Genomic DNA, 24,075 nt, shown 5'->3' with positions numbered 1-24,075 from the left:
ATATTCCTCAAAATATTTCATTCTTCTAGGAGGGGAGGTGGCTTCCAACAAAACCCACTCTAGGCGTAAGCACAGTTGTCAGTTGTAGGAAATTTAACAGACGGGGGAGCCATCTCCCTCCCCCAACTTTATTTCTGTTTGTAATGCTGCAATCAAAAGCACGGAGCAGAGATTTCCTTATTTCCTATACTTGGAAAAGCAGCGCAATTTTATGCATAATAATCAAGGAACCGACCCAATCCATCCCGACGGTATTGGGAGTCAAAGGATTCTACGCACGATTTCAGCCCGACTCTTCAAACCACAACCTGTTTTTTTTTTTAAGGAGTCGGTGGAAAAACTGGTAGTATGAAGCGTGGAAGGTAGGGGGGAGATGATGACGACTGAGAAGAGCAAGCCGCCGGTAAGGCAACCTCAACAGGAACTCCCGGGGTTTGCCGCCGCTTAGTCAGGGAATTCCATGTCGCAGGGGGAGGGGAAACCTCTTAAGGGTAGCTCTTTACCACACTCTTACTTCCGGGTTTCTGCTCTCGCGCATGCGCAGTCTTCTCTCTCACCCTTGACCCAATCGCTTCAGGCCATCCCATCGACAAGTAACAGCATAGGGGGGGGTATCCGATCGTTTCCCAACTATAATTCGCGGTCTTAATCGCCGCGGAATGCTGTCCTTTTAAAAACCCCAGCCATTCTGCTTCTTTAAAGAGAAGCCCTGCTTCCGCCCCAACCTTCTGCGCCGTCTCCGATCCCTCCCCTTTATTCTCTGAGCGTTGGTACGCTCCACTTGAAGCCGAGCCTTGCGGGCGGACAAGACCACCCTACTCGCCTGAGGGGGAGGAGCTGAGGGCATTGTTGGGTCAGGGGGCGCGCGCTAATCGCGGGGATGGCTTGTGGTGGGCCCGTCACAACCCTCCGATAGCCTCCGCCCGTAGCTCAGTGTCACCTCAAGCACCAAAGGCGCGGCTGCCTCTTTTTCCGCCGCCGTCGTTTACTGCCGCCGCCGCCTCATCTTCACCCACCCACCTAGCCGTCTCCTTAGTGGTAGCGTCCGACTCCCAGCTGACCGGCCTGGAATCCCGGCATCGAGTCCCGGCCTGGATCCTCTTGCCTTGAGCTGCCCCTTCCCCTGCCCTGACCCTGAACACCGGTGCCGCCGCCGCCGCCGCCATGGGAGACGCCGGCAGCGAGCGCAGCAAAGCCCCCAGCCTGCCGCCCCGTTGCCCCTGCGGGTTCTGGGGGTAAGTAAAACGAGGAGGAGGAGGAGGAGGGGGAAGAGGAAGGAAGCTTGCAAAAGGGCCTGTTCGGAGTTGGGCGTGAGGCGCTTACTGTAGGCTTGGCCTTTCTCCGGACTCGGCTAGTGCGTGCTTCGGAAGGAATGACGGCCATAGTTTTTGGCCCGGCTTGGTGGCGAGGCAGGCTCGGCTCTTCCTTGGCCTTCCCAGACCCAGAACTCTCCTTCTGTCAAGGGAGGAGGAGGAGGAGGAATGGGGGGAGCTCTTCCCCAGACCTGCGCCTTGTGTGGGAGTTGCATATAGAGGAGCTGGGGGGGTAGGAAGTGGGGCTCGAAGGCCCAGCCAGCCCTGCCTCAAAGTGGTGAGGAAAGGGCGTAGGGAGAGAAGGGAGGGTGGGGAGGGGGAAAAAAAAGCCACTATTGTATGTCTATTAATCTCCTTCTGTGTTTTTGTGGCACTTAACCGAATCGGATTTTTACCCGTGTTTCCCACCCCACTTCCTAGCTTCCCTTATGATTGGCGTGTGGTTGATTCTCAGCTATTGCAATATGTCAACTTTGTCTTCCTTCCCCAGGTGTGTGACATCTTCTAACCCCCTTCACTACCCTTCATAGAAACGGACAGGACTTTCTCGAGAGGGAATATAGTTTTGAACACTTTTGCTGGCTGCTATTTGGTGTTTTGGGGTGGTTTTTTTTGTTTTGTTTTTACCCCAAACCTCAAAAAAGTTTTAATGGTTGGCTCAATTCTGCGTTTCTCAACTGAATGCAGTAAGCACAAGAATGATGACACTGGCATAAAAAAAACTTATTCCTGTCTTTCTTGATTAAAGGACCCTCCCATTTAAAGAAGACTTTTTGGGGACTATATAAAATAAAGAGGGAATGCTAATATATACATGCTGAAAACCTAGATTTCTATTTTTACCCTTAAAAAAAACAACCAAACTGAATAGAAATACTTGCCAAAACTTTTAATAGCTTCCTTTACGAGTTGCCCATGAATCTTGAATAGCTAACCAATATGGTTGTCATAGCAATATAAATGATCATTGAATTATTGTTCAAATAGTAAAAAGTTATGCATTTAATTTCATGTGTGAATGACAGTGTAGGCATTGAATACTTTGCCCTGGTTTTGTACATCATAAGCCAGAATTATTAGCTGAAACTGCTAAAAACAATTTGGATTTTTTTCTGGCTTATTTAATGGTCTGTTTGTATTGAGTTTCTTAGATTATTTTTCTCATAACACAACAATCTTGGTTTAGAAAAGCAACAAACCAGGATCACAGTTTGAAGAGATGTTAAATAAAATGCTTGTTTGCTTAGATAATTCTACCAGCAGTTTCTGAATATTATAATAAACTGAGTAATTATTTGTTACATAAATACAGGAAATTTTTAAACTTGTCTCTTCAAGAAATGTTAACTACTCAGAAAATTTATTCCAATCAGTTAGTTAAAGAAACTCAATATGAGTTAGTATTAGAGAAGCCAACTAGTATTGCTTACAGTAGTTATTGTTTAGGTTTATTGTTTAGTTATTGTTTAGTTACAAGTAGTTATTGTTTAGGTTTAAATAGAAACAGTGTTAATAGGCTTAACACTGATTTTTTTTTCCCCAGTAATATCCCTTATTTTTGCATCCCTGTTACTGTGTTAAATATTTTCTTCATTTCATCTAGGCTATCTGAAACAGTACATTTTCTAAATTTTGCATTCATTGCTGCATTAGTAACTCCAAATACAAAAGGAGGGATAACTTTGCATACTGACTGAGATGTTATGGTTACCATGTATATCATAGGAAATTGAACTGATAAGCTATCTTTTAAAAGTAGGTGTGCTTTAAGCCAGCATGGAAACTTCAAAGAAAAGTAGTGCTTTTTGATTGTGCAGAGTTTGTTTACACTGTATTGATTGAATTTTTATGTTCCTGCATTAGGTTATTACTAGCATTGTTGAGCATTTATATTCTTGGGTTTGGAATTAATGATTTAAATGTTTTTGTTGGCAATAAGAAATTGTAAGAGGGTGAACATTCACTAATTTGTGAAATTTATAAAACATCAGGTCTGTAGAAGCCATATTTGATAGTGTTCTGAATATGTTTTCTGATTATAATGTTGAGAGATTTATTAATTTGGCTTTCTTTCATAAACAATTGTCTAGTGGTTTTTAATTATAACAAATTCTTAATAAACTTTAAAATAGCCTTAGTATCTATACAACTGAATCTTCAATTCACAACTTTTCCTTGAAGCCATCCTTTATTACTCATTGTTGTTTTAATTAACTTTAAATTTGTGCTTCTTCCATTTTCAGATAATATCAATTTTGATGGCATATTAACTGAATGATTCTGGGACTTTCTATTGCCTTTGTAATAGAATAGGCATTTATTCAAAAGTCAGCCTTAAGTTTGTGCGAGAGGAAAATGGCTAGTACCCGGCTAGACCTCGCCTTAGCCAGCCAGCAACTGTGGCTGTAAAAGCTGAGTAGAGAGGCAGCTGCGTGTGGGGGGTGTGTGTGTTGATATGAGATGGAAACTAAAACTGAAAAACTAAACTGAAACTAAAACAGTCTAAAGCAGCCTAAAGCAAATTACTGATGCTGTTTTTCCTGAACTAGGGCTCACAAAGAGTAATAGTAGTGGAGGAACAGGAGTTTTAGTAGACTAGGAGAAGAGTGCTGTAGTAAACAGTGAGTTCAAGCCTTTGAGTATCGGTGGGTGTGTTCATTGGTGGGATTCAAATTTTTTTTACTACCGGTTCTGTGGGCATGGCTTGGTTTGGCATGGCGTGGTGGGCGTGGCAGGGAAGGATACTGTAAAATCTCCATTCCCACCCCACTCTTGCGGGAAGATTACTGCAAAATCCCATTCCCTCCCCACCTCACTAACCTGCTTTCCAGCTCCATTCTCCTGTGCAGGGCAGCAAAAGAAGACCCAGCCAATCAGCTGGGACTCGGGAGGCAGAGAATAGATGGGGGCAGGGCCAGTCAGAGATGGTATTTGCCGGTTCTCTTTAACTACTCAAAATTTCCACTACTGGTTCTCCAGAAATGGTTCAGAACCTGCTGATAGAACCCACTTATAGCCGTGTTGCCTGGAGGCCAAGTAGGGTTGTATTGGCTTTTCTTAGAGGTTTGAAATCCACTAACCTGGTAATACATATAAAACAACAGTATGCTCAATAAATGTTTTCACACATATATTTATAGTAACGCATTCCAAGACTTCTGGTCAAATTACTAGTATGTTTTTTGTTTTTAGTTATTTAAATTTTACTTCAAATCAAGGAATTTTTAAAAAGAGAATGTACCTCTTTTGGAATATACCATGCAGATAGTCCTTGTGTTATGGTCATTCATTTAGTGACTGTTCAAAGTTACAACAGGGCTGAAAAAACTGATCTATGACCAACCCTCACATTTATGACCTTTGTAGCATTCCCACAGTCACATGATCATGATCTGAGCCCATTTATGTTGATTTATCCTTGGATCATGCAGTTGCCATTTGCAACCTTCCCAGCTGGTTTCTCACAACAAAGTCAATGGGGAAGTTGACAGGGAAAATATCAAATTGTGATCAAGCGATGTCTCACTTACCAACAGTGACAAAAAGGGTAAAAATGGATACCTAACTCAACAACAATGAATTTCCCAGGCTTAATTGTGGTTGTAAATTGAATATTACCTGTATTCCAATAGAAGATAATATACCAAGGAATATATAGTTCAAGTCAAACACTGAGACAAACCTTGAGGAAATACAATTTTATATTATTGTGAAAATAAGCAAAAGTGAGTTTTGTTTATCGGTAGTATTGTTCCAGACATATTCTTGGGGATGAGAGACTTTACGGGAAAAGAATAGGAGGAATTCCTAAATGGGGTTAGGCATTTCTAATCACTGTGATTTTCTCAGTCTTGAGGTAGGCTAGCTAACTTGTTTATATTTGTGTGTTCAGAGGACTTGAGACAGAAGACAAACTCCCTTGGCACCGCTTACTGCAGGCATATTCCTGTTTTCCAGCCAAGCCAAATGCCTTAGATCCAGATACATACACATGCTTTTCCTGTGATACATAACATAATTGCCAATATTTGAAGATTGGCAACTTTTCCAGGTTAAGATCTATTTTCCAATCTCCATATGGGAAAAATGCTGCTGTAAAAAAAATTATGCAAACAGAATTTTAAAAGACATTCAAGGCAACTGGCATGTATTCAGCTAAAAATCCCCGTAAAGACCTGCTAAACTCTTGGCTGTCATAAGTCATTCTTTGTGTATTTGCATTTATTTATTTACAATTATGTTTGTCTGATGTTCTTTTCATCAAGTTGTTTCATCAACTATTAGCAATGGATATTTTTCCTAATGTGGAAGTATATCCATGATTATAAATATATAGTGTGTATATGTGTATGCATGTATACGTATATGTGCATCTGTGTAATGTATGCTTATATAAATGGAATGAATACACACACACACACATATTTATGCATATTTATATACATCTATAAACCATAAATGTTGAATGAGATATATTTACAGTTAGCAAAACTATCACAGCTTGTCCACAAGTTTTTGGCATTTCTGTTTATAAATCTTTAGGGAGCTGGGAGATTAATACAAGTCTTAATTTCTTTTTGTAATTTATTATTTTCATTAAAATGTACTTAGCCATAGAAGACTCACATTTTATAGTGCAGCTGAAATACCAGTTATATTTGCTATAAGTACTTCCCAAAGTTATCCTTTTCAGACTTAAGAATTGGTGTATTCTTTTCTACAGTCTATATACAGTATATTAGCATATATAATATAGTGTGTGTATAGATAGATAGATAGATAGATAGATAGATAGATAGATAGATAGATAGATAGATAGATAGATGAATATACTCACATTATCTCTAAAGTCAGCCCAACGCCAAACCCATTATAGGAAGTTGGCCTAGTGGAAAGCAGCATATAAATTACCATTGCTATGAGCTGCTGTTCTTAAGTAGTTAAAACTGGTATTATATACCAGAGAAAGCTGGGTGAAGCTCTTCCAGCGAAGCTTATACCTACTACTTTAGTTGGAATCAAAACTTTAGGGTAATTTTCAAGTCATGAACTACTTTACTTTCTTCATGGGAAGGTTGTACTGATTGAAAATAATTCCTGAATTGTCCTGCTGTTGATTGGCAGTCAGTAGCTTCATTTGGTAGCGTTTAATTTGAATTAATTTCACCCATCCATTCCCTCTTGGCCTCCAAACCACTGATTCAGTTCTTCTACGGTACCTTTGGCTTGAAACCCACCACTCATAAGTTGAATCACTCTTATATGATGCTTCTTGCAGTCAGACCTGAAGTGTATCAATGGACCAGGAGGGATGCAGTCTCCCTATCCAAGTCCTTATGTTAATTATTAGAGAGTAAGTACATTAGCTCCACCTGAATCCTCACTGAAAATTGTACTTGATTTGCTGCATTCCCCATAAAGGAAAGGTAGACTGACCAAAAGTTATCAAGCATGGACAGATCAAGGGAAAACTAAATGGGAGCCTGTGTTTGCTGTGTTTATTGCTCTGAATATCTTTCCAATCACTTCATTTCTTTTAGCTTTTTGGTAATCCAAGAAGTCACATGGAAGTGGGCAGATGGCTGACAGGAGCAGTCTCCCCCAATGTTCTGGTTATTTTTTGTGTTCTATAGATCAACTAGACAAGAAACAGTACTAAACTGATAAATTTACTTCTTTTGCAAATATCTAGGGTTTCCACAGCCTGTAATCTGACATGAAAGTGTCCTATGTCAAAGGAAGATGTTAATACTCTCCATATTCAGGTCATGTCTCAGCTATTTAACAATAAGGGCCAGAACAAGTGCATGTCCATAAATCAAATGTGCCTTTTGAAAATTACTTACAGTAGTACTTGGAAGTTCTAAGGGCAATATTAATATACTTTATGGTGGTGATATTAACAAATTCTAAGTCATAATAAAAGCTGGAAAAAGAGTTAATAAATGTTATATTCACTTATCTGATAACAAACTACTGAAAAACTAGGGATAAAATTCATTAATCTATTCTTAATACTGTAAAAGCTCTGGGAATGAGCTGCATTTTATTTCATTAAGTTGGATAGCAATTTTGCAGGCCAAGTTGAACAATATACAAGCCTTTCTAGTCTTGCTGAACTGTACATTCCAGCACTTTCAATAGTAAAAGATACTTTATCTGATTCAGAATGCAACAATCTAGACAATAAGGATATTAACTTCCTTTTTGTTCTCTCAACACATCCGCTATAGAAGCTGCACTTATTACCAGTACCAGTTGGCTTCTCAATGCAATTCATGGTACTGATTTTCTTTTTCTTTTTTATCCTTATGGTTTAGGACCAGATTATCTGCAAGATTGCTTAAACCATGTGTAATCTGCCTGGTCAATTTCCTGAGGTATACCTGAGCAAGGAAATGCTAGTATCAAGGAATCTAAAAATGATCTTTCTCAGTAGCTACCCTATTCTTGTGGAATAGTTTCCCCCAAAATATGGATGGCCAATCTCTGTTAGTATATTGGAAGGATGGATTACCTGGCTTAGTAGAAGAGACAATGTATTTGGAACAGAAAACTGGTTATTGTTCCCAAAGGAGCAGAGATAATAAGAGGAAGGGTTATTGTGTTGCTGGGTATGGGTTTTGGGGAGCGTTAATGTATGATTTCAACCATAGTATCGAAGTCTTGTAAGTCTCTTGTGTCAGGTGCCAAGAACCAGTTCCACAGGTGAAGGGTTCAAGCTATCTACTTTATTGTATTCTGCCTATAATACAAGAATCTCCCTCCTTGCCTTCTCTTAGGGACAAACAGGTAAGAACTCATAGATCTTAGGAGGTTCAGCCTCAAGTCTCTTGTACCTGCACAACAACACTAATTTCCTGCTTGATTTACAGTTTAGGCACATTTAGAGGACCATGAATTTCCATACTTTGGGATGGATGGATAGCATACAATTATTTAATAAATTAGCCCAATTTGTTTCAGTATTATCAGTTCTAAGAAATTTCCTTTTAACTTTTTTTATATGAATTTACTTTACTCTTAATACTACTAACTTATAATTCTGCTAATACTGTAAAAAGAGTAGCCAATTTAAAAGTACTCCACTATCATTGCAAGCTATTAGTATTTGTACTTTGCTCAGTTGCTCTTTTCCCACATGAATGATGAAAACGATTATTGATTTCTTAACTCTTGCAACAGTATTTACTTGCCTAAGTCTATTTATCTAAGGAAGTTATTCCTTTACATGTAAACCTGAAATTAACACTTACAAGACTAAGGTCTCTTCTAAAGATGAGGTAATAAACTAAGAAAAAACCAATTTATAAGATGGGTTTGAATTTGTTCTCTAATAGTATTGTATAATATAATACCTGGGCAGTTCAGAGGTTTGATTATCTTAGTTTCTTGCTGGTAGATCAGAAGATTGCAAACAATACAGTGTGGTTCTGTGTCAGAGCTATGATGAAACAATTCCTCCATTGAGGTGACACTGAGCCTTATCTATCTAGGTTCTCTTAACTAATAATTTTTCCTCTTTTTCTTTTCCTTCTCCCTACCTCCTTGTTTTCCTTTTTTCTTTTACACAAACTATATTCTGTGTTTATTTGGCTGTTTCTTGACTGAAGTTGATTAGACATAATGGTCGTAATCCCAACAAACTTTAGCAGGCCTTCAACAAGTGTAGGATGTCCTCAATTAACATTAGCAATTGGAAGTGGAATTGCTGTCACTAAGCAATGCAATGGTCATAGATGTAAAAAATGGTTATACTGTAAGTCAGGTTTTTCAGGGCCATTGTAACTTTAAATGGCCATTAAATGAGCTGTTGTAAATTGAGGAATACCTATTGCCAAATTTCAGGTTTGAAATTTGAAAGCTGCAACTGGCTTTGAAGAATGCAATTTTTTACAGCTTTCAAGTGCTGCAAAGATTAATGAATCCCTCTCTTATTGTTTGATGGTCAGGGCATTTGCTCATTGAAAAAAATAATGCAAATTATAGAATAATAAAAGTTTTGTTGATTTTATGTAGGATTAAAGGATACTTGCTGGGAATATTCCCTTAAGCAAACATTTAATGATTCTTAAAAATTTAAATATTTATGTCCTTAGTCTTGAAACATCTATTAACCTATGGCAAGATTTTTTGATATAAAGATGGTATCTAAAATCTTCCATTAATTTCCCTTTGATATTTTGGAATGAATTAATAAGGTCAGGTCTATTTTAGCACTGGGATGGGAGCCTTAGGGGAATAGCCAGGTTGTAGATTATAGCTGCAAAGTTGAAGAAAGTAATTGAAGTCACTTCCATACTGTTAGCAGGAAAATTGCATGTTGTGTCGATGTAACATTTAGAGGTTGAACTCTGTCTGAGGGCAGGTTTATGTTTTAATGGAAGAGTCATTCAACATTATTAAACCCTTGTTGAGAAAAACTTATCGGTGTTTGAAATCTTCCTGAAAAATCGTTTCCTATGGTTAGAAGATAAACCTGTTAGTGAGTTATTTTCATTCCATTCCAGTGGTATTTTAGTGAAGAAAGAAAACAGCATAAGAATCTCTGTACAGCACATGAAGTTTCAAATCACTTAATTATTATTTCGGTTTCTATCATTCTAGGGCAGGGGTATCAAACTCATTTCATTGAGGGCTGCATCAGGGTTGTGTTTGACCTTGGGCCAGTGTGGGTGTGGCCAGAGTAGATACGGCCAGCTCAATGTCACTTGTGTTGGGGCACCTGCGGGGCCAGAGTGCTCTGCCAGTGAAAACGGGCTCCTGAGCTCCATTTTTGAATGTGACAGCTTCCTGCAACCCTCTGCCAGCAAAAACAAGAGTTCGGGAGGACCACCTGCGGCCCTTGCATTCTTCATTTTTGGCTGCAATGGCCTGCAACCTTCTGCCAGTGAAAATGGAGCTCAGGAGGGCAGCCCTCATGAGCTCCATTTTCACTGGCAGAGGCACTGTGGGCTGGTCCTTTGCTGTTTGCAGGGCAGCCCCATGGACCAGATCTAAGCACCCCACGGGCCAGCTCCGGTTCCTAGGCCTTGAGTTTCACACCCCTGGTCTAGCAACTCTAATGTGTTCTGTGGAAATCCTGTCCTGTATTTCCATCCTGTAATACAACCCAGAAAGATAGTGTAGTGCTTTTTATGTTTCAAGTCACTCTCTGCTATGTGTGGTTTTCAGAATAGCTAACATTCTCTTTGCATATCAGATGAAACCATTTCCTTAAATCTTGCGTTTCAGAAATGGTTACTTGATTTCCAGGGTGTTCTTTCTGTTTCTTCATTTATAACCAGAAATTCATGTTTGTAATAAAAAGGCTGATCAATTTATTATTTGCCATCAAGCTGTCTTCAACTCCCAATGACCACATTGATTTTCTCCATGACTCTGTATCCCTAACGTGGTCTTCCAATGAGCACTATAATTGAGCGTATCCACTTTGCTGCTGGTGGGCTTCCTCTTCTTTCTTGTCTTTCTTTTCACAGTATTAGGCCCTTTTATTTTAACATAATTGCAGTAGTCCTCAACAACCATATGAGACATATTCATTTGAGACATATCTTATTAGCCGTAATATTGTTGCTATTTTTCTTTCAGGTTTATGACAGTATATTTTGTTCTGTATTTGATTTCTTAAGTAATAGCTTCAGAGATGAAAAGAAAAATCAGTATGTTAATATTTTAATTAAATTGATTTACTTTGGTATTCTATATTTAAGATTAAATATTTGTTATTCTTGACAAATTAATTCTATAGTGGCTTTAGAGTAGGTCACAGAATACATTAAGTCCGTAATAATTTAAATAAAATATTCAGATATACATTAAAATATAAATAGAGTCTCTCAACTTGAAATAATTCAATAGAAATTTGAATTAAAATACTGGCTAACGTGGAGATATGTTGGTCCATGTATTCAGTGCCTCTTTTTTAAAAAAGAACTTGAATCAAACTAGAATATATCCATATCAACAAACCTACACAACCAGTTAATAATAAGCATCACAATGATTGTACTTTTGGCCAAGCGTGTCCCATGCAATTCCAGATTGTGAGTATACTTGCACATCTTGAGCTTCCTCTCCAGTCATAGTTATTGCCCTCTTTCCCAATATTATAATATCTCCATAGAGCCTTTTATAAGTGCTACAGTGCTACAGCTTTAGTGTTTTCAGGCAGAATTGTCAAGTAATTGACAGACCTACAGGAAGCCACTAGCACTATACTGTATCACCAGTATGCATGCAACTGGAGCAATTAGTTCCTCAATATGATAACATTCCTTGCAGTCTGGAAATTGAGGTAGTGAGGGTTTGAAGAGCATTTGTGAGAATCTGTTTTGGGGTTATAAATGGGTGATGGCTTGCTACCCATAAGTTTAAAGAGGGATGAGTAATTGGATTTGGTTCAGTGTCTGGCTTCAGCTTCCTACCCAGTCTGAAGCGGAGAGGGTTTAAAAGAGAGAAACTTCCCACGTTGTTGACATCAATTTTGCTGTGCAGGAGGAAAAACAACCATTGTTCCTCATTTCTTCTTACATGAAATGAGCGAGAGATTATACTAGGCAAACAGAAGACTTAAGACTTTGTGGGAAATCTCTTAAACAAAGCCCTTCACTTCTGATTTTTCTGTACAAAGTGGAATTGAAGTGCAGAAGTGATGACACAATTAGTTTCTACTTATTTTGTTAGGACTTTGCTTTCTGCTTTGAAAATAAGATTAGTTATTAGTGCAGCAGAATGGGTTATCTAAAAGTAGTGGGAAAAAGCAAATCTAATCCAACTGTTTATGTACTATTTATGTTCTGGTGTTACATTTTTTTTATTTGTATCTCAAGTTCAACTTTTATAACTTAACTGTTTCAGAAAGTGCATATTTTATGTTGCTTATTGATGCAATATGTATTGCTTATTTTATGTTGCTTATTGATGCAATATGTATTGTGACATTGAATAAGTTTAATAAAAATAGCAGAAATAGTTTGTTAAAATATCAGATCTTTAGGGGAAAAAAGCATACGTGTAACAAATCAGAAGAGGCAGCTGAAAATTATCTATGTAAAACAGATGGTAACTTTTGAGTTCTTATCACTTCTATAATTACTGCTGTACGGTATACTAGTACCTTGCCAAAGTTATACAGTAGTTGGCATTGCTTTGCCAGAATGTAATCTCACTAGTTATTTATCTGTGCAGAGGTATCTTAAAAAAAAAAAATCAATGTGTAATTTAGGTGAGATCCACAGAAAGGAATGTTAGATAGTCAATACTTCCCTACCTTGATTTAATGACTTGTACACAAAACAGAGAAGAGCAGGCCCAGTTATAAGGTAACTATTTTCCTAATAAGCTGAGTAAAATAAAGAATCCAGAATGTGGGACTCCAAATAATTACCAAGTTATTGATGCAAGTTGTTCCTTAACAAATAACATTTGTTCTATCAAATTATTAAATGGAATAGTAAGTGAATTAAAGAGGCTTTACTTCAATACTTTATATGTCAGTTCTTGTTTCCAATTACAGGGTTTTTTGTACTTTTATTCAGCAAGGTATTTCTTTGAATTGAACTGCTATAGAGGTGGAACCAATGAGTTCTGCAGTATTTATTACACATGAAGAATCGTTTAGGTGTATATGCTCTGTAATTATAGCATATTATATTCTAAAATATAAGGGAATTGACTTTAGAATTGTTTTTGAAAGACTGAATGCAGTTCATACATAAATATAGAACTACGAGTATAATCTTGGCAAAGATTTAAAGAGAGATTTCAAATATGGTGGCTTCTAATTTTACTTTGCACCTTGTGGACTAGATTTAACAAGTTCTAAACACTTTTTTATTCCCCAAGATGAAATCAAGAGTCTCAAAATAGTTTTTCAGGTACTGTTATACCCAAATTTACTACATTGCACAAATAACCAGGAAAGTTTAGAATTTTGGTTTACCTGAGTATTGCAAGTATTTATGTTTATTTAATTCTGTTTTTAAATTGTCTAGGATTGTATAAAAATCTGTTATTTTTGTGATTTAAAAACATTTTGACATAAAATGCAGTTGTGGTTATGATTCATTTTTAAATTTAAGCACTCAATTAATAGTAAATTGCACGACACTGTTGCAGTTAAACTATTCTTTTCTTTTGCCAGTTTTTTTAATTATTTAAGCTTTGACAGCTTGTGATCAGCAGTGTGAACTTGTTTAATTGTTTCTATGGGAACAGCAGAAGCAGCAGCTGGCTCTAGGAATGTGCATGTGTATATACTGAACTGCACTATTGCACTGCAAACAAACTATATAATATGAAGGCTGCTTAAAACTTTTGATGTTACAGATTTCTCTGTTATAGTTTTATTGATGTAGTAGAGCATGCAATGCAGCAAAATGCAATGAAACTTAATCTATATTGAAAGATTCATTCTTTGTTTGCTGTTTTGGTTTTGTTTTATTTTGTATGGCTCTATACCTTGGCAATTCAACTTTGGTTCAATTGAAGTGAAGTAAAGGAATTATATATTGGTCATTTGTTCTAAAGTGAAATAACACCAAACCTGGCTAACAACTAATATATTATAATTTTGCAGTAATTTCATTCTGTTTTTTCTCACAAAATATTTTAGACATAAATATGTCTGAATCCTTGAAATCTAAAATACTATAATCTAAAAGCAAAACTGGATAGAATTAGGCCAGGTACAAACTTTTTTTTCTCTAGTTGTTGTTTTAAACTTATAGACTTTGACGAACTAGTTTTCTATTATCATGTTCATCTTGTTTTCAGCTCAGCTGAAACAATATTAAATGTTTGGAAGTGCTGACATAAGCAACTGTTTCTGTTACCATAATGATACAGAAAAGTAATTTTGCTATCCTTAACTACAATTTGCTGATTTATTAACCTGCTGATTTATTGCATTCTTATACAGAGTTGGGTAGTTTTACTCATGAAACTCCTTACAAATAAAGTGATATAGACTCTTAAATTTGATTAAAGATACTTTGTATTAAAAAATGAAGTAAGTTTGCATTAGGTTTTTTTAATATTAAGGATATAATTAATATAGAAAAGTTATTAATATTAGCTTCTGTTCTTTCAAAAACTTTTTCAACAAATAGACAAGTCTAATTAGTTCATTATTATTAAGTAAACTATTTTGGTCCTTATCAAATCTCTTCAAAATATAATTTTGGCATCTTATTTATTTGTAATACTACATCCTGACTTTCCTGTATGAGCCCATATTGATATAATGCAGACTTTAATTATACAGTAGATTCTTAGAGAAAAATATATTTTATAAAATGGGTGCTGGTGACTAAGATGTTTGTTCTAATTCTACTTTTAATTCCAAATATTTAATTCTCAGCCACACTGCGATGAGAGTCCAGGACGGGTATGACTCCTCCCTGTGATGTCATCAAGTTGAATCAGCCACTATATAAAATTGATTGATTCAGCTTGGTGTTTAGTAGCTAGTACATCTGGAAGCACTGTAAGAATAAAAAGCTAGTGAGATAGCAACAGCGATTCAAAACAAAAGCCTCGAAACTAGCAAGGAGGCTTCTGCACAGGTCCCAGGGCTTCGATGGAGCTGTGCTTCAAGGAGAGCAGGGATCCGCTCTCCTGCAGCGTTAAGGACTTGATGTGCCCATGGGAGAGGCTCCAGCTACAGAAGTATTCAACTAAGCCTCGCACGCTGTTTCCTGGCCGCTATGAGCGGCAGCACAGTAGTGCGATTCTAACTGCTCCACAGCTGATCTCTGGAGCTTTGATTCACTGCTATTCAGCTGTTTCCTTTTCACTTGGTTGTTTGATCACTTGGGGCCTCGTTAGAACCTAAGGAGCAAGTGAGTTGACCGGGCCATCCCAGGGCTGACGCATGTGGCGGGTGGCCATTTTGGTAGGCAGTCAGCCATTTTGGATTGGAGGAAGGGCCATTTTCGGGCCTCACAGCTATCGCAGCTCACCTGGCCCATATAACAGACAGCACCTTTTCAGGGGAAGCTTTCAGCACCCCTTGTGTCTGCCCTGTTTCAAGCATGGAAGACCTCACTGGTCTGGAAGAAGCTCAAGCCCCAGGGAGGAAAAGAAAACGACAGAGAGGCCAATCAGCTCAAAGAGAAGCTGCTGCAAAGATCAAAGCCAAGGCCCTGGCACCAAAAAAGACTTCCAAATCTGAGCTCAGTGCTGAGAAGAAAAGGCATGCTGCTTAGGAAAAGCAGTTTGCAAAAACACTGGGGCAGATGAGAACCCAGATCCAACAGGCTTCTCAGGCGGGGGAAGTGCAGGTTTGCCCAGAAGTTTCAACCTGGGCAGGGGAGGCTGAATCAAGCTCAACTAGCTATCTTTTAAATTCGTCTCCAGAGAGGGGGGAGGTAGAAGTGTTACCCGAGGATTTAAGCAGGTCTGGTCCCAACAGACAGGCTTCCTGGGGCCCCACTAGTGGCAGACCTGAGGATATCAGAGACATGGTCTAGGTAGACATCAGGCAGGGCCTGGCGAAGGGGTTTCAGCATTTCCTCCGTCCTTTAAGGGGAGGTCAATATCTGGATCCTGGCTTCCCCCAAGGGGTTCCCCCAGCTCTGAGGGGATTTTCCAGGCAGCATCAGTACACTTACCCATCTTCTCAATCAGATTGGGGTGAGTATGAGGAAAAGGATTACACTAACCACTCTGAACACAGTCGCTCCTCCATGTCAGAGGAGGAGGAGGGGGAGATGAGGGATCCCAACTTATCTGTGGAGGAGGGGATTAGATCTGATCCAAATCCAACAGCTGCAGTTTTTAAATCTGCTCTCTTCAAACCGCTTCTACAAAAGGCCCTGGTCACAGCCCAATTAAGTCTGGGAGAGATGGCTCTAGAACCACAGGTGACTTCTTACAGCCACAGGGATTTGCTTTTCTCAAAGCCAGTGGTCCATACAGAGGCCTCCCTTCACCTCTGTTATTTCTGGATTTGGTCAAGGAACAGTGTGCCTTTCCAGGAACAGGGCCTCGGCCTTCGTCACATTACAGGTATTTTTATAACGTGGGCCCTACCTTAGCTAATGCTCTCCTGGTTCCAGCTATGGATGCCCTAGTTGTTGCCTCGTTCTCAATATCGGGCACCCCCACTGAGCCAGAGGATATCCTCAAGGCTGAAGACAAAAGGTCAGAGCAAACGCTCAAGCGCTCCCACCAGTCAGCTGCTAGGGGGGGGATCCGGGCTTCCACAGCAGCCTCCTTTTTCACAAGGGCATCTCTGATGGCTGCACCAACTGCAGGACCTGCTTCCTACCACCGATTTTAGGTCACACCAGGACCTCAATAAAATCATCGCAGTGGCAGAATTCACAGCAGACACTATGCTGAATTTGGCCAAATTTGCATCAAGGGCTATGGCCTCATCAGTGGCAGCTAGGAGGCTGCTTTGGCTGCGTAATTGGCAATCTGATTCCCGCCGAAAGTGGAAGCTGGCATCCGCTCCATGCACCAGAGACAAACTGCTTGGCGATGCTCTGGAACCATATTTGGTAGAAACCAGAGATGAGAAAGGTTCTCTACTGAGCAGGGAAGAAGTCAAGAGTACCGTCCCGTTCCTTACTACAGACCTTCTTCCTTCCACTCTGAGCCTTCTGCTTGTTTCTCCCAGGGTCAGAGAACATTTCCCTCTCATCAGAAATATTGTCCTGAGGTGGTAGGTAGACAACAGCAGGCCTCGGGTAAACGGCCCTTTCGAGAAGGAGGAGGTTGTTCTTTCCAGCGCTTGAAATGACTGCCCTTCCTCCCCTCCCATTGGAGGTCATTTGGCATTTTTCGCCTCCAGATGGGAGGAGTCGACATCGGATGCCGGATACTCAGAACGGTGAGGTCAGGCCTTCAACTGGAGTTCCTCTCTCCACCCCCCAAAATTTTTTCTCTCCTATCCAATATCCAGGAATAGTTCAAGACGGGCCCTGATGGAATTGGCCATTCAACACCTTGTGGACATCAGAGCCATTCAGCCGGTTCCAGTGGATCAACAGGGGTTAGGTTTTTACTCTCACCTCTTTGTGATCCCAAAGGCCTCAGGGTGGGGGGGGATTGCGAGCCATTCTTGACCTCAAAGTTTTGAACAGATTCATCCCCTATGGGCGTTTTAAGATGCAGACCTTGCATTCAATTCTAGACAACATTTGGGAGGGCGATCTCTCTTCAGTAGACCTCACAGAGGCATACCTCCACATACTTATCTGGCCCCATCACCAGCAGTTTCTTCATTTTTGTTACCAGAACAAACATTTCCAGTACCAGGCTCTTCCCTTTGGGCTTTCTTTGGCCCCCAGAGTCTTCATCAAGATCCTGACAGCATTGGTAGCTTCACTTTGAGCGATCCCGGTGAGGGTCCAGTGCTATCTGGATGACATCCTGATCCAGTCAACATCGCTGCAATCCACCTATTGTAACCTCCACATCATGCTGCAATTCCTGCAAGACCACGGTTTTTCTATCAACTTCAAGAAAAGCCATTTTTCTCCAACGACCAGTTTGCTCCATCTTGGGGCAGTCATCGATACAATCTGCGAGATTTTTCTTTCTCTGGAGTGCAGGGAGAGTTTCAACGAATTCATCGTTCAGACCTCAGATTCAAGGTCGGCGTGCAGTTCCCTTGGCACACCTGTCCAAGCTGCTAGGGAAAATGATTTCCTGCATTGGAATTTTCCTGTGGGCCCTCCTTCTTGCCAATATCCTTCAATGGTTCCTGCTGCCTTTTCAATGAACAGGAACCAGCCACTCTTCCACTAAGATTCAGATAATTCCTTCGATCCCTCAGGTGGTGGCCATCCCTGGCTGTCTGGAAGGGTCACCCTTTCAAGGAGTCCATCAGACTCCTGCTCACCACAGATGCCAGCCTCCAGGGCTGGGGGGCCCTTCTGGATGGTGAGATAGCCCAGGGGAGCTGGTCCCAGTAGACAGGGCTCCCCCATTAATTGGTTAGAGTTCAGGGCCATCTTCCTAGCCCTGAAGCATTTTTGGAACAGGGTGGCAGGTCGTCATGTGCTTGTCATGACCGACAATGTGGCCGCAAAGGCACATGTCAACAGGCAGGGGACTGCGTCCAGGGCCCTGATGAGGGAAGCAGAATGCCTGAGGCAATGGGCAGAGACTCACCTTCTTTCCATCAGGGCGGACCACATTTTGGGGGTCGACAACACCCATGCTGACTGGCTGAGTCGGTGCAGAGTCGACCAGTCAGAGTGGAGTCTCCATCTGTCCTTGTTCCTGGAGCTGTCCTACAAGTTCGGGACCCTGGCAGCAGACTTCTTTGCCTCTCCTCAAAACGTTCACGTAAGTAGATTCTTCACCAGGTACCTGACCCAGGGAGCAGAGGGGACCAATGGAGGATTTACTCCCATCAAGGAGCCTTACCCCACGCGGACCCTCAGTGGTTTCACTTAGCCATCTGGCGCATGAGTGGCAATCTCGGAAGGACTCTGACTTGCCTGACAGGGTGATAGAGACCATCTAGGCTTCCCAAAGGCCTTCCACTACTCTCATATATGATGTGATCTGCAAGGTTTTCTGTACTTGGTGTTCCAAGTCGGCTCGGAATCCCCCATATGTATCCATCGCAGATGTACTTACGTTCCTCCAGGATGGGTTAGATCAGGGGTTAGCACCTAACGCTCTTCGCCGTGAGGTGGCGGCTCTTTCTGTATTGTCCTGGGAGAGATTCTCTTCCTTGTCCCATCATCCATCTGTCCACAGATTCCTGAAGGGGGCTGCTAATCTCTGCCCCCCTGTGGTCCATAGGTACCCCACTTGGGATCTCCCTAAGCTTTTACAGGCCCTTACAGATTGGCCATTTGAACCTCTTAATTCAGTGTCCCTTCAATTTCTGACCCTCAAGGTAGTTTTTCTAGTGGCCATCATATCTGCCAGGAGGGTGTCAGAACTAGCGGCCCTCTCAGTTCAACAGGACCTGTGTATTTTCCATGAGAATAGGGTGATTCTCAGACTGGACCCTATGTTTGTTCCTAAAGTGGACTCTTGGTTCCATCATGCACAAGACATTGTATTGCCTGACTTTTGCTCCAAGCTTTGTCATGATATAGAGCGCAAATGTCATACATTGGATGTGATGTGGGCTCTCCATATTTACATGAAATGTACTGCAGCCTTTAGAAAATCTGGAGCGATGTTCATCTCTTTCCATCCCTCATCTTTGGGGAGTAAGACTTCCTCATCTACCATTAGTAGATGGATTAGAACTTGTATCGTTAAAGCCTACCAATCCTCGTCCCTGCTGGTACCCAAGAACGTTACGGCTAGCTCCACTAGAAGTGTGGCTACTTCCGCCACCCGGACCACTCAAACGTCGCTTGAAGAAATCTGCAAGGCAGCTACCTGGGTGTCCCCGTCACTGTTTATATACCACTATTGCCTAGACTCCATTTGCCTCCCCTGAGGCAGCGTTTGGTCAGCAGGTCTTAAAGAAAGTTGTCCTACAGTGGGAATAAGGGGACCAGACAAGGCCCTTGGTAAGTCCCATCCTGGACTCTCGTCACAGCGTGGATGAGAATGGGCATTGGTATAATTACCTGAGAATGCCCTTTCTATCTACGCTACAAGAGAGTCCAGCCCCACCCTTTGGCATCTGGTCCGGGGGGAGTGATTACATTGTTGTATTTTATCTTCCAGATGTACATTATATCTATCACACAATCTTTGCCTAAAAGCTGGGGAGCCAGCTGGGGCTAGCCTTTTTATATAGTGGCAGACTCAGCTTGATGACATCACAGGGAAGAGTCATACCCATCCTGGACTCTTGCAGCGTAGATAGAAAGGACGTTCTCAGGTAATTATAGCAACACCCATTTTGTTTCTATGAAATTGGTAACTGATTAACATGAAGTTTGCCCATAGATATGAAGAAAAAGATAAAGGCTGAATTAATGCTCAGATGAAAGTAGAGTATTTCTGAATTACACCACTGAGGATTTTAATTAGAAAATACAGGAACTGCACACATGTATGGGTGGTTATATTGAGGGAATTGTGAATTTCCATGACGTTCTGTTTAGTTGAGAACTGAACAGCCTTCATATCAAATAATATGGCTCAAATACTTATGCACACTATATTGGGACAAATGTGTTAATTAAAATTATAATAATTTACTTAGTTAAAATTTCCAGAAAGTCTTTCAATTTAAATTTGTATCAAAAACTTATATATAGTAATGTATAGTCGTGTGCTTTTTCAATCTGAGATGTAAACTATTTTTTTTCAAATATATTTTACTATAAAAATTGGAGTTGAATGTTTCTATATCAATTGTAAGAGATGCAAATGAAGCTATCTTCAAATGAAGCTATCTCAAATGTTGCAAAGCTATTTCCTCATTTCTGACTTCTGAATTGAGAAAAAAAATGAATAACTTGACCTTGATGCAAAGTTTGATTTTTTTAAAATCAAGTGCAGTTAAAAGCTATTTCTATTAAAATTACAGGTTATTTTTATATCTGCGTTTTGTTTGGCATGTATCCTTTTAGAAGCCCATTGACTTATAAAACATGTACCAGTGCTTCAGTAGAATCATGATTCAATAATTGCAGCATCTCTTGAAATCCTGTACTGTAGTTATAGTAAAGAAGGCAAGGCAAAATCCACTATAGAATATAGATGCACATATTTTCCTACAAGGTGACATATTAGAATGTTCTCAAGCTGCAACAAATATGCTTGTGCCTCCATAAAAAATAACAAGCTCTATAGCATAAGTTTACATGTATTCCAACTATTCCCTAGATTTATAAGCTATTTTATTATTTATTATGCTTTAGAGAATATATGCATCCAGAGCAATGTTTTTTTTTTCATGTTAGAAGTTTATGTATGGTAATAGACTTCATATCATTCCTTGATTAGAGCTGTATGGTAATAGACTTCATATCATTCCTTGATTAGAGCTGCTTTGAATTTCTGTGAGAAAAGTAAGATATAAATCTGAGAAATAAAAGTAGTAGTGAGTGTTAAATGTTGAAGTTTTTTAAAAATCACATTGCTTCAACATTAGAAAATATTTTCTTAACTCTCTGCCCTTTAGTATCTGTTCAGAACTGCTTCAGGTAATTTTCTACATGTTCAATACTAAATAAGTGAATTAAATTGCACTTTAACCAAAGTATTATTTGGTAGAATGGATCTGACTTTCAAATCACAAATCTATGTCTTTAAAACTGTGGTTCTTTCATTTGGGATTGTGCTTATCCCAGACCCAATATATTAGCAAATAAGATCCACTACCAAAGTCACTCATATCTGTTTTTTTATCAGCCAGCATGCTGGGAAATTCAGGGATTTGAAGTCCATAAATCTTGAAATTGCTGAGATTTGGGAAATATTGATCTAAAGTAATTTATGTATATAGTTTACACCCAAAGTGCATAGATGAATGGCCTGCCTCCAGAAGTTGTAGGTACTCGAACACTGGCGGTTTTTAAGAAGAGATTGGACAACTATTTGTCTGAAATGGTATGGGGTTTCCTGCTTAAACAGAGGGTTGGACTATACCTTTTATCAGAAAGTCCTTTCCAACTCTGTTATTCTGTTCTGCTCTAGTTGTCCAGAGCTGATCAAAAGATATTAGAATGTTGAAAATATTATTTATAAGCCAAACAATCTGTAAGTATAACTACCTTCCCCAATCCCCCAAGTAAGCAGCAAAACAATTTTAGAAAGCCTATGCACAATTCAGTTTGCAACTGAAAATTCTTGACAAACTACCCTGGGATAACCTCTAGACAGGAAAAATTATAGTGATGCTTCCAAGAGGAATCCCCTATTTCAGCATGAGCTCAACATGTGCTAGAGAAAAGCAATAACTTTACAGTTAGTCTTAAAACATGGGGATACATATAGAGACAGAACTTAAGATAATAATGACTTGGCCTCTAAGGGATCATAAATTAACACCTTGACCTTTGAAAGTCAGTCAGTAAATTTTATATAAACAATTAATGCAATATAAACTAAATTTTATTTCTTAAAAAGATGTCTGTTGCTTATACTTGAAACTATTTTTTAAGACAACCACAGTGGAGTCTGGAGACATGAATCCAGACAATTTGAATCTAAGTTTGTCTTCTCTAAAAAAAAGCTGAAGGTGATAAATGGCTCTCAATGCTAATGCTGTTGCCTGACTTTCAGGAGACAATAACTAGTCCACAATTCTTCAGAGTTTTATTTTTAGAGCATGTGCTCTTGCAGTGACAAAGGAGAATTGTACCTCCTTCCTTTGACAAAAACTGTTTTAGTAATAGAAATTGGTTTTTACAGAAATAATTTGGACTATCAAAATTACACATAATGGTACTGGGTTTCTATCTTAATTTAGATACTATGGTATTATTATAAAAATTGTGTTATGATTAGTATGTAAAATCTTTGACGAGGGTAACATGAATGTTTGTCCATAGAAATGAGAGGAAGGAGGGGGAAGCACAGTTGCTTTGAAGACATTGGAATTCTTGATGGCTCATACTAGTAAAGACAACTCAATGAGAGGAAATATTAAGCAAAATATCTTAGAAATACCTTTAAAAATTGCTCCCCAAAATACATGGTGCCAGACCTCAACGGAACACTTGAACTACCCGGTTTTTAACTTTTATCAGAAAGTAGATAATGTTGGAATCCCCATTGCAGAAGAAATAAACCTTTCAGGCTTTGGCCTTGCAACATCTTGAAAATGGGGGACAACCAGCTGTGTTTCCCAGCACAATCAAGCAGTTAGGCTGACTTTATTGGAGAGATGTGATACTGTAGGTAACTCAGTGCTAAGCCGTAAAGGATTGTACTGTATAGGTTAAAACCAGCACTTTGATTAACTTCTGCACTGATATTTAGCTGTTGTCCAGTTTCCGTTAGACTAATAATTGCTTTAATAACACCTTGGGTGCCAATTAAACAATAAATCCAATATATCTAATAAACATGTTCTTTGAGGAATCTACCTGCCTCAGAGTTCTGCTTTTGATGGGTGGGTTACTCGGAACTGTGACAGTTCTTTTGTTAAAGCTTAGTAAAATCTACAGAGAATCCTTAAATTACAATTCCAACTGGGACTGGAATTTTGGTTTGTAGTTTGTGATGGTTTTTTTGCTGGAAACCAGCAAAAAGCATCACAGATCATGGTCATGTGAATGCAGGATGCTGTAACCAGTTGTAAATGTGAGCTAGTTTCCAAGACCGTGAAATGTAGTCAGGTGACTATGAATTGGGGTAGCAGAACATTTTACATGGCCAGAAGGGCTTCTGCAGGCTGTAAAACAAACTTTCAGAGGCCATCATAATTAAAAACAGTTGTTCAAATTGAGAACTACCTGTAATAGAAAATCATTAGTGATAAAATTGTGAGAAGTACATTTTACCATTTTTCCCATTCTGAATCTTTTAGCCAGCTAAAAACTTTATAAAATTAGATTTTGACTCTTGACATATTACAGTCTCTAAAAACAACAGCTGCATTGTTGAGCACCTACTTGATTTTTAACTTAGCCAGTACATTTCCAAGAAAAGCAATTGTTCCATTTCTCTCCTTGAATTCACTCTTAAAAGGATACTAAATGTTTTTCTAAATCCAAATGAGGTACCTTATGTTCTTCATCACACTTCATTTGTTTAATTATTTTTAATCTTAACAGTGAAAGCAGTTGTGTTAAATCAGTTTGTCAGCTCATTAATCATTTAGTATAAAAACTTGGTCTATCCTGTTTCATACCAAATTCTACAGTAGTCTGTA

General features: G+C 39.4%; 1 protein-coding gene across 1 annotated transcript in view; it reads left to right on the top strand.

The window, feature by feature from the left end:
- Positions 1-549: 549 nt before the first annotated feature.
- The window catches only part of ZFAND3 (zinc finger AN1-type containing 3), a 127,890-nt gene continuing 104,364 nt past the window's right edge, over positions 550-24,075 (top strand). Inside the window, exon 1 of the mRNA XM_026695588.2 lies at positions 550-1,235. Within this exon, the coding sequence (XP_026551373.1) occupies positions 1,165-1,235 (71 nt within the window). The 5' untranslated portion in view covers positions 550-1,164. The remainder of the gene's footprint in view (positions 1,236-24,075) is intronic.

The sequence above is a fragment of the Pseudonaja textilis genome, chromosome 1, assembly GCF_049901715.1.
Source record: "Pseudonaja textilis isolate UNSWEBS1 chromosome 1, rPseTex1.2, whole genome shotgun sequence".
Taxonomy (NCBI): domain Eukaryota; kingdom Metazoa; phylum Chordata; class Lepidosauria; order Squamata; family Elapidae; genus Pseudonaja; species Pseudonaja textilis.
Note: the sequence above shows the minus strand (reverse complement) of the source record. Positions and strands in the feature narration are given on the sequence as shown.